Genomic DNA, 12,500 nt, shown 5'->3' with positions numbered 1-12,500 from the left:
AATAAAATACGGTTAATTTTTTAAAACATGAAATTTAGATCTAGTTAAAACTTTGTTTGATTCATCCCTAGTTTGCGTATCTTGATCATTGTTTAGAGAATAGTGCAGCACTTCTCGGTTTAATGAGTTTTCAAAGCCGGTTAATCAATTAATCATCTGGACTAACCGCAGAGGTTTGGTCAACCAAACCACAGGGGCAAGAAGTAGCGCTTCTCTCTGATGTATCCTGGTTTAATTCCTACAGGAAGTGAACCGAACTGCAAATTTTGCAACGGGACAGAACTACCGAAAGGTGATGTGTGTTTTTCCAATTTCGCCAATTCATCCGTCAAACCATGGTGCCCGACTGGAATGGATGTCAAGTTTTATTTATACACTGGGCAAAATGTCAACGAGGCACAGATGATACAGGTATGACCAACTTGGAGAAAGAAGGCTTAATTTAATACCTGAAGCTTTATGCATAAAGTAAAATTGAGTCTATACCCTTATGATCGTGCTTGTACAATCTGACTTATAGCCAAAGTAATTCTTTCAACTGAATTTGTTTGAAGTCGTGTTAAAATGTTTTGACAAACTTGCAAATATATCAATATCTTTTATATTCGTGATTTAGACATCCATAGACATTTTACAAAAATAATATATATATATATATAAATATATAATTAAACAATTAAATAATTAAACAATATCCATGATTGGTTTAGGAAGACTTCCTTGTTCATTGGATGCAAAGTTTGCTCTTTCTTTTGATCTGATTGTTTATCTCTATAATTTGCTGAGACAAACAGAGAAAAATGCAAACAATAAAAAATGATCAAAACTGAAAAACGAGACAGAAAAAAATTACAAATAAGCAAACCCGTCTTTGAACTGATAACAAAAATGAACGAATGAATTAATGTCATATTCATCTGTACCTTGGTAAAGTACATTTTCGATTGAACTTCCAGGCGTATGACGACAGTTTGAAACACAGCAACTATAACCCTCATCTTCCTGTCAAAATTTTAATCCACGGATATGGAGGAAGCTCGAGTCATCCGATGAATGAAAGAATTAAAAATTCTCTCCTCGAAAAGGTGAGACAAGATAAAAGGATTGATGAGTAGAATATATTATTTTACGTGGATGAAAATTACCATTCCGTCAATAACAATGAACAAAAAATGAATGGAAAAGCTTCGAAAAAGGAACTTTTCAAGATCTGATTACTTGCCAACAAGACGTTCCATGTACCTCTTGGCCGTCTGTCTGAACTTTAAGTGATGTATTAGCGTTAACTATTGTTTTTCTTCTTGACTGAAGAACGGTTTTGAGCCCGTAATGTTCCACGTGTGCTGTTTTAATCTTTTTCGAAGCTGTAAATTACTTTTTACAATCCATAGATTCCAGCAGCTTATTATCACTTAAACATTCTGTAAAAAGCCACTTGTACACTTATCATTCTCATTTTATGCGCTTCCAAAATCATAGAATGAATTCCATTGTTTATGTTGCTTTAGATGGTCTGGTGGTGACGAAAATTGTCATGTAGGTTGTTAGTTTAATGAATCAGAAACAAAAAATAACGATAAGTATTGAATTGTAAGCTTCAATTTATTGGACGAAGACAGATACTGTGAATGTTTCGGGTTTCCCCTTTATCAACAAAACAGGATGAATGAAACACTAGAGACGATTCGTCCACAGTATCTGTCTTCGTTAAATAAATTGAAGCTTACAATTCAATACAGAGTCGATAGAAAAGGCAAGGATTAAAAGACCATCTATTGTTTCCCAAATATTGGTATATAATTGGTTTTCTCTTGGAATCCATTTTTGTCCCCGAATCGTTTTTTGTTAATTCTATAGATTTTATCAACATTTAAACTGCTCTCTTCATTCCTTATCTTTGCCCGTTATTTTAGGCCCCAGACCCAGAGAGAGGAATACTCAACACGGAATGTTTTAAGTTCGTGTGAGTGTGTATGTGTGTTGTGTGTGTGTGTGTTGTATGTGTGTGTGTGTGTACGTACGTATATATATATATATATATATATATATATATATGTATAAATATATATATATATATATATATGTATAAATATATATATATATATATATATATATATATATATATATATATATATATATATATAAATACTAGTGGAGAACCCATAATATTTGCGGAGAAATAAAGGCTAAAAGCTTTATTTTACTTCTCTGTTGTCAAAATTAACATAGATCGAGATGAATCTTTTGAGCCATCAACGATCAAAACGTAATACAAAATTACAGGAAGTGCAATTCAACTAGACACAATAATAACAACAATTACATCAACAAATTACACTCCCCGTATAATGTTTTGCAAAAGACAGATATGTAGGAGGAAATAATTATCATTTAGATATTTTAAATTATATATACACCGCTACTATATATTAACGTTGAGCATTTTTATTTCGTGGTTTTTGTTTTCTACCTCTCTCTCTCTCTCTCTCTCTCTCTCTCTCTCTGTGTGTGTGTGTGTGTGTGTGTGTGTGTGTGTGTGTCTGTCTGTCTCTCTCACACACACACTCTCTGTGTGTGTGTTTTATAATATATATATATATATATATATATATATATATATATATATATATATATATATCTATATATATATATATACATTGTAATGTACAGAGTGACATGAACATAATCGTAGTGGACTGGGCAATCGGGGCAGCGCCAGAATACATTCAAGCCTGTGCAAATACCATGTCGGTGGGCGTAATGATTGGCCAGCTGATCACCACAATGTATTGCTTCCACGGGGACTTTTATCAGGTAACAACAAATAACTTCACTTTTTAACGGGAAAATAATACAAAACGAATTTACGAGTCTAGGATTTTTAAATTTCGACGAAAACTAAAGAAAAATAAACTTAAAATGAAAGAAATGAAAATGCAACAGAAAACAAAGGAGAGAAAGAAAAATGATATATCCGTTTAAAACAAAACAACGCAAATATTAAAAAAATGATTTTAAAAAAAGAAAATGACAAAGGAAAAAAACTTTTTATAAAAACGCCATTTCATTTTTTAGGTTACGCCATTTATTTTTATGTTGATAAGAGCATCATACTTGTCAAAGCCCTCTTTTTACTCTCGCCACCAAGGGCTTTTTGATGATCTATAAACTACATACATAACTGAAAATTGAAACTAAATATGTTTTAATTATGCGTAATATTAGTCATTTTCTTTCTTTCTCATGTTTTATATATATATATATATATATATATATATATATATATATATATATATATATATATATATATATATATATATACATTATAATACTATAGTCAGATTTTAAATCAATGGCGCGTGTTTTTCTTCTTTTCTCAGCTGCCCTCCAATGCATAGCTGCAAAAATTTGTATGAACCTCTGAATCAATTTGTCTTTAAAAAATCATATTTTTTCATGAATTTTAAAACAATAGGAAAGGATTTCGTTTATTACAGCTATATTAAAATCGATAACAGGTGAGCATCGGAACTCATGGAAGATTTACATGACCAAAATTATGAATTTTCCGTATATCCATTTTGAAGGAATTCGTTTAAACTGGAGTGTTCGGTTAATTGAAGCTTAAACGATAAACGTGCAGTATTTGAATATGAAGCAACGAATGGCAATTATTAACTATGAGACATCTACATTTTATAACTATCAATGCAAATTACTGGTGAATACAAAGGAAAGAGAAGATAACGCGCTTCCAATATAATTTTGATTGCAAAAGTTTGAGAAATAGCGTTGTTTATGCCAAAGAGGATTACATAAATTTATGTAGACTGGTCAAAAGTAAAAATTCATCAATTATGAGACAGTGTCTCCACAAATATGTGTTCAACAATAACAACAACAACAACTACAACAACAACAACCAAGACACGTCAATCAGCACAGTCTGATGACGAGGATAATGAAAAGGAGAAATTAAAGGACTACAGAAAGATTCCGAGCATCACACTATCGATTGAAATGTTATTTTCTTCTAGTTTGCGAAGGTTGAGGCATGCCTTTTCTCAGTCTCCTCTTTATCATTTATTGCCTCGTCGGTGAGAGTAAATTTGGTGTTCCTCCTCTCAATCTTTCCCTCTATTGAGGTAGCAATGACTATCCCGCACAATTCTTTGGGCCTCCTTTTCGCTCACGAAGTGCCCAAATTCGCGACAAAATATGGGACGAAGCCGTTTCGTACATGCTATTTCTAAAAATTAATTACGACGCTGTTTATAATTGAATATGACTGAAAGTTGGCACACAGTTAGAAAAGAGGTCATTTTATATTATGTCAAGCGATAAAACTCGTACGATTACCAGAAGACCGTTAAAAATAGATTTTTACTCTTTGGAGTACAATATTTCTAAAACTACAAAGAGGAGAGATTTTGTCGCTCATAAGGTTATATATGCACATTTCTTCTATTTATATTTCAAATTTCATTCGATTATGATAAGTGCTTTTCCCGTATTCGCACAAAACATCAACCCAAGTTGCATTTCAATGAGTGAAAATATGGAGACGGCCATTTTGCTCCACCATCGCGCGACACGAAAATGACATCTGGCAACCTTGTTCGCGCCGACGGATCACACAAATCCTCGCGCGCTTTTTTTAAGTTGAGGTATTGTTTCATTGTTATGTCATAGGGATAGTAGATTAACACATTCTCTCTCTCTCTCTCTCTCTCTCTCTCTCTCTCTCTCTCTCTCTCTCTCTCTCTCTCTCTCTCTCTCAAATAAATACTAGAACTAACATAAGCCATGGTCTCACGGGACTGATTGATAATAATTCAGCAGGCATTTTTCGTGTCATTTGTATTGGTTGTAGACACAAGATTACACTTCGGAAAAGTTCCAAATGATCAATATTATGTATTATGTATAAAACAAATGTATAGTTGACCCTAGCCATACAGATCGAAAACTATACAAGTTAGAACTCTTCTGATGTCTTCATCATATTTTCTGATAATTTTGCCATAAAATTGCCAAGTTTTAATATCTAATTCCACGTATTTAAGGCGAGATACAGGCACAAACCAGAATAAAACGCAGAAAAAGCGCTCAATATTTTCCGTATTTTTTTCTCTTTGTGAGTCATCCAAATAAATGACATCTTTGAAACTGCATAACTTTGTTATATATTAATGGATTTTCAAAATTCAAAAAGATTTTTACTCAGTGGAGATAGGGCTTTGATTTAATAGTAGTATTTCCTACAAAAATAGAAAACAAAAATTTTCATAGTCATTGCTAATTTAGGCCCATTGACCTCGATTGGATTGCGCTCACAGTGATATGGGGGAAGTCGCGCAACCTCGTGTCAAAACTCCCGGATTAGACAGGCTGCTTTGAAAGCTGTTTCTGTTTCAGTTCTTTTTTTTTTTCTAAGGAGTATAGTTAGCATTTTGATAGGCCCTGTGAAACGTTCATGCATAGACAAAGATTTGTAAAAGTTATGTAAACAGTGTTTGTTAATTTGACAATATTGAGTATACAATCACTATTTCAAATGATTTAAAGCGAGAGATTTCATAATTGCGACATGATGAAGATAATATGCCATAAATAATAAATTCAAAATTTAATACAAACTACATAAGTGGTATGTTTATAACACTTAAAGCGAATTATTATTATTTGGAAAGAAGTATGACGTGAACTCATAATCACTACGTCAGCACAAATTTTCTGGACTTTGTGGTGCGTAACTTTTTTCATTTATTTACAGTGTAAAATCTCTAATTTTATGTCAGTTGTTTTAAAGTAGCTTTTTATATGTCTTAAAGAAGAATTTTTTTTTTTTAAATATGGCATCAATACGATCCAAAATCTAGATTCAGTTAAGACAAATTGATTCAGAGGTTGACACAAATTTTTACAACTTTTGATAGAGGGACAGCTCAGAAAAACCAGAAAAACACGCGCCATTAATAAAAAATCTGACTATAAAATGAAACGTTTAAAGATGTTTATTTTAAAGAATTCTGCATCATTGCTGTCTCTGATATATCTTGGAAGGGAGTTCCATGTAAGTGGTGCCAAATATTCGAACGGATGCTAGCCAATTTTTCGAGTCATGTTTTACTTCACAAGAATGTGATTATCCGACTTTGATCTCAGATTTCTGGCTGGGACGTCGAATTTAAGCATGTCATTAATGTATCCAGGACAATCAGAGTGCAGTGATTTAAAAACAATAGTACAAATCTTCAAGTTCAAGTTCAACGTCTTTATCTGCAAAAGGCGGAATGCCCATCAATACACATTTTATACAATTGTGGTGGCTTTCTCCATTATTGTGTTATTGAGTTGAAAGATAAATGTTTAATAGTTGACCAATAGTTGATAATTAATAGTTGATTTCTCCTCAGCAACACAAAGATACAACCAAGGATATACGGGGCCACAAAACAGACGCAGTTCGAAAGTAACATCGGGACCCCCCAAGGAGATAGTCTGAGCCCGATTCTGTTCACAATATACTTAGAACACGCTCTGAAAGAAGTTCGAAAAGTCAGTCCAAAACCAACGACTCATAGTGAGAATGCAATCCCTAGAGAAATCGCCTATGCAGATGATGTAGATTTTATTGTATCAACACTAGCAAATATAGACATCATACAAAATACCCTCATGAAATATAACCTCCAAGTCAATGCCAATAAAACCGAATTTACAACAATATCGAGGAACAAAGAGGAATGGAAAAGAACAAAAAAAGTCGGCTCACTAATTGGAGACACCGAGGATGTACAAAGAAGAAAACAGCTATCAAACGCCGCACTCAGTAAACTCACCAATGTATGGATTAGAGGTGACAAAATAAAGAGAAAAACCAAACTGAAACTGTACCGTGCTCTTGTAAAACCGGTACTTCTGTATAACTGCGGCACTTGGGCGTTGACAAAATCCGAAGAAGAACATCTGGATGCCTTCCATCGCACACAGCTAAGAAGGGTACTGGACATCAAATACCCAAAAAAGATCTCAAATGAATCACTCTATAAGATCACAAAAGAAAGACCAATCTCCCTTGACATTTTACAACAACGATGGCAACTTTTCGGTCACATACTACGCAGGGACAAAAACATACCAGCTAACCAAGCCATGTCGGGATATTTCCAAAAACACGGGAACCTTTTCAGAGGAAGACCGATCACAACACTCCCTGTGATCCTAAACAAAAACCTCACAACACTTGGACAAAGCATTAGTCTCATAACGGCAGGGGACCTTGAAAATCTGAGAACCCTAGCAGAGGACCGGCAATATTGGAGACACCTCACACAGGAAATACTGGAAACAGCCAAGGCGACCCGATCTTTCGGTCGAGACGCGAAAGGCATCTAAGTCAAGTAAGTCAGTTGACCAAATTTGTTGTTGTTGGTATATCTAGGATTTCTGGTGGGACAGTGTTCCATTCCGTGATGGTTCTTGGGAAGAAACTGTTTTTATATTTGTTGGTTCTGTGTGTTGGGGTTGTAAACTTACTGCCATGATAATTTCTTATGGAGGTACAGTGTTGTTTAGAGAAATATTGTGGTAGATTTACTGCTGTTTTGTTGGAATGTACTGTTCGGAGCAGAAGCTGGAGGCGTTTTTCTTTCCGCCCACTTTCCAGTGATTTCCAACGCAACAATATTATATACGTTTTTCAACGGGAAGCCAGTGGATTTCTCTCAGCAAACCCGATGCAGATTGATTTCTCCTCTTTATCATTCTCTTTATCATGACCATTCTTCATCGTTCTCATGTATATATATATATATATATATATATATATATATATATATATATATACATATATATATATATATATACATATACATATACATATATATATATATATATATATATATATATATATATATATATATATATATATATATATAATTTGACTGTTCGCTTTATCGACGCACTCTTTCTAAACATTCTTCTCGGGAAGTCCAAAGTTTGAGTTTTTGTCAAGATGAGGGTCAATCGAATCGATCGATGTTTGGAGAACGAGTTTTCTGTCCAAATTTTTAAATACGAGATTTTCTTGAGTATGGTAATTGACAGGTCAAGCATTTTTCAGAAAACCGAAACCTCTTCGCAGCCCACTGACAGGGTTTCCGATGTTAATTATAGAAGTTCAAACACATTTAATGGTGTGTTCCTATAAAAACACGTATATACATTGTTGACGGAAGTTTCATGTTTAAGAGTTTTTGGCAAGGTTATTTTAATCGATCGATATTTGAATGACGAGTTTTCTGACCTAAAATTTAAAAAAACGTGTTTTTGTTTTTTTCAGAGTACGTCAATTTAGCCGACAAGCTGTTTGATGTGACACCGAGGCAACTGTTAGATGGCTCTGAGACACATACTTGATCTTTACGAAAGCCCGGTTCACTGGGCTCCGGGGTCTGGATTAGACATCGCAGCTTGATTCTCCCATCTTTATTTCTGAATACGATTTCTATGTCTATTGATGCTATGCGTTTAGCCAAAAACAAAAAAAACCTCATAACATCCACCGGTCGGATATAGATAGAATGAAGTTGACGTCACTCATGTCTTTGTTATTCTTTTTTGCCATCCGCTTTCATGAGTAATTCTCACTAAACTGTAAACGCTCAAGATTACACATAGTTTTGTGTGTTGGTCCGTTATACTTCCGGGTGGCAATGTTGTGAGCTTCTTAGACAAGCGCATACTATATATAGGTAGAACTAAATACGATTCAATAGTCTGATGTCACGCCGCCCGGCAACGGCGGCCATCTTGGTTCTAAACAAAGAAACTTTTTACTTTTTTTACTTTTTATTTTTCATGCTGGCTAGAACTTTTCATATGCCTTGTGATCAGAATGTGTAAAAGTCAAAACATGATCAAATTTATGTGGTTTTTTTCCTCTGGATACGCTTTTATGCTCGCGGAGAAATATTTCATACGGCGTCCGCCATTGTTCCGATAGTTTAGAGCCAGTGTTACTGCAACCATGAGTCATTAGGAAGGAAGTGACGTTACGACTGTTGAAGAGTATAACGACTCACTTCTTTGTTATTGTTTTTAGCCAGCCTTTTTTATGAGTAGTTCTCACTAAATTCGATCATTCAGGCTACAACCATCCAAGGTTACACATAGTTTTGTGTGTTGGTACGTTATATCCGGCTGGGGGATGTGATGAGCTTATGGATAAACGCAATACCTCAGTAACATACCAACACACAAATCAATGTGTAACCATGAACGTTTAGTGAGAACTACTCATAACAAGGCTGGTTAAAAACAATAACAAAGAGCTGAGTGACGTCAATTTTGTTTCATCACAACGGTACGGTTTTTTTTGTCTTGTCATGTTACAAATCAAATGTTATGAGCTGATCAGTAACCCAATGGTGATGGTTGTTTGCTTTGGCCCCGTGGGTTGTACTTTTCCTCGGATAAGGCGCTTTAGCCACTACCACACACAACAGGTGTTAATGAGTACTTGGTTATATGTGGCATTGACGGAATTTATAAGAAAGCCAAACTTAAGCGTAGAAGAGGACGAAGATGCAGAAATGAAGCGATGTACTTTATTTTCAGCAACAATTATTTCATCCTCATCCTCTTTATAGTAAAGCCTTTGTAATAAACGAATTGTTAAGTATGAAAAAGAGATTTGGACCCATGCAGCCCGCTTGGGGAATAGTTGAAGAAATGTGAAGCCTATCGGGCATGGAAAAGACGTGAAAATGCCCCTTTCAGACGTTCATATTTATATCATTTGCCAGAGAGTGCACTGCATTGGCTATAGTCTGGGGGCTCATGTCTGTGGGTTTGCTGGAAAGGAGGTCCACAGGTTAAAGACTTCATTAATTGGAAGAATAACAGGTAGCGGCTTCCATGACTTTTTGATGACTAACTAGTTGATTCCTTTCTCCATGTGGACCACTTGATCCAATATTACAAGTATCATTTCTATCTATCTAAACGGTATAAATTATCTGGCATTAAGATCTCTACTAAAACTAACACAGACAGACATTAACTTATGAACACAAATTAAATAACAAACCAAGTGGTCATGAAGAGCAAACACTTCCAATTATTGATCCTCACTTTGTTCTTATCCTCATCTTTTATCAACATTAAGCCTTATATTTTATATTATATCATAATTTTACATATATATTATTATCCAAGTGACATATTAGGGAGAAGGCGCTGGTGTAAGGTAAATATTTTTTAAAGTGCATATGAAACAGTGCCAGACAAAGCAGAGAGAAAAGTATAAGGGAAGAAAACCCATCCCCCAAATAAAAAAACAGCCAGCCTTTTAGGCAAGCAAGGAGTTGGACCTACAAGGTCGTAATATGCACAGAACTACTCCGGATTTAATATTTGCACCACTGGATATCATTTACAACTTTATGAGCATGTAGTGTATTATGACAATTCAGTGATATTGGGTAACACAGTCTTGTCAATAATTAAGGGTGAGGATATCTGTAACCGGGGCTCTGCTATTGAAAACTTAGGAAGGAACCTGTCGGAGATTTGGGGGAAGCTGTCAAACATTGGACAGACTCGGTTGTGTGGCTATGTGGTCTAGTGGTATGACTCGTCCTCATATGGGAAAGTCTTTAACAGCGTTGTATCTGTCCGAAAACAACTGTAATACCGCCTAACAGACATCATGACTAGTAATACATGTTGAGTGATTAATGTTGGCTAGGGACCCCTTGTAAGGCGCATTGAGTACATTTAGTGGATATTGGGCTATATAACAAAAAAGCTCAAGCTCAAGCAATAAGAAAGTAAATATGTAAGTAAGTAAGTAGTTAGAAGGGAAAGTAAGTAGTAAGAAAGTAAATGTGTAAGTAAGTAGTTAGAAAGTAAATATGTCAGTAAATAAGTACATAAGTAGTAAGAAAGCAAATATGTCAGTAAGTAGTAAGAAAGTAAATATGTAAGTAAGCAGTAAGAAAGTAAATATGTCAGTAAGTAGTAAGAAAGTAAGTATATAAGAAAGTAATAAGAAAGTAAATAAGTAGTAAGAAAGTAAATATGTCAGTTAGCAGTAAGAAAGTAAATAGGTAAGTAAATAGAACGAAAAGAAATACTTACGTAAGTAGAAAGAAAGTAAATATGTAAGTAAGTAAAAAGCACGTAAATATGTATGTAAATAGAAAGAAAGTAAATATGTAAGTAAGTAGAACGAAAAGAAATACGTACGTAAGTAGAAAGAAAGTAAATATGTAAGTAAAGAACGTTTGTTTCCCTTCATTGGCAAAATGCATGAGGAGTGGCAGTCATTGTTTTGTTAGAAGTCAATGGTAGTGGGTGGTGGATGTATCTCTCTGTCAAACTAATAGCATGTCCATTCTCAGGGCTCGATACAGCCGGCCCGGAGTTCGAGGACAACCAAGAAAGCTATAGACTAGATAAGACAGATGCTAGATTTGTCGATGCTATTCATACGGATGCGGTTCCAGGAGGGGGTGGTAAGTATCATCATCATTGTCGTCACTACCACCATTTCCATCACCACGATCCCCTGTCGATACAGGCTGATTATTGGGATGATTTTTTAAATTGCATTTTATGATATTTCTCTAATTTTCACCGTATTTTCATCGTCGGCGTCGTCGTCGGCGTCATCATCATCTTTGTCATCATCATCATCATCATCATCATCATCATCATCATCATCATCATCATCATCATCATCATCAACATCATCATCATCATCATCATCAACACCATCATTATCGATTTCATCATCATCATCATCATCATCGTCGTCGTCGTCGTCGTCGTTATCTTCGCCGTCACCACCATCATCATCATCATCATCATCATACTTAACACATCATCATCATCAACACCATCATTATCGATATCATCATCATCATTATCATCATCATCATCATCATCGTCATCATCATCATCGTCGTCGTCGTCGTCATTATCTTCGCCGTCACCATCATCATCATCCTCCTCATCATTATCACCACTACGACCAACGCTATCACCACAACTCCACTACCAGGTCGTCGACATCATCATCATTATCATCATCATAATCATCATCATCTTCATCGTCATCATTACCACCACAACTACCACCACTAACATATTACATCTGTCGTCAAACAGGCTGGGGTATCCTGAAGGCCATTGGCCACGTTGATTTTTATGTTAATGGAGGCTACAACCAACCTAGATGTAGAGGTAAATTTTAAAATTCAATTCTGACGGTACTTTTACAGAGGTATAAACAGTCAATTTGTCAATAAAATATTTTATTATTCCTTCAGTGCAGCTAACGGATATAAACCGGGCTATAGAATTATACATTTCTAATCTTATTCTGCAGAGATTTAATGTCGAAAGATGTTTTTTATACCATGTGTTCAGTCCCGATAGGGGAAATGGGTTTTCAAATTCTATTCCAGGGAAGTTTAAAATAACCTAAG

The 12,500-nt window shown here is 35.0% G+C and overlaps 1 protein-coding gene across 1 annotated transcript in view; it reads left to right on the top strand.

Annotated features, from left to right (window-relative positions):
- Positions 1-12,500, top strand: part of LOC144956087 (pancreatic lipase-related protein 2-like) — a 20,645-nt gene that overhangs the window by 5,955 nt on the left and 2,190 nt on the right. Inside the window, exons 3-8 of the mRNA XM_078886435.1 lie at positions 245-411; positions 957-1,085; positions 2,671-2,814; positions 9,813-9,912; positions 11,412-11,525; positions 12,181-12,255. Coding sequence (XP_078742561.1) covers positions 245-411; positions 957-1,085; positions 2,671-2,814; positions 9,813-9,912; positions 11,412-11,525; positions 12,181-12,255 — 729 coding nt within the window. The remainder of the gene's footprint in view (positions 1-244; positions 412-956; positions 1,086-2,670; positions 2,815-9,812; positions 9,913-11,411; positions 11,526-12,180; positions 12,256-12,500) is intronic.

The sequence above is a fragment of the Berghia stephanieae genome, chromosome 10 (genome assembly GCF_034508935.2).
Source record: "Berghia stephanieae isolate SIO BIC M18660-M18661 chromosome 10, UCSD_Bste_1.3, whole genome shotgun sequence".
NCBI classification, from domain to species: Eukaryota; Metazoa; Mollusca; class Gastropoda; order Nudibranchia; family Aeolidiidae; genus Berghia; species Berghia stephanieae.
This window is presented reverse-complemented; position numbering and strand designations above follow the sequence as displayed.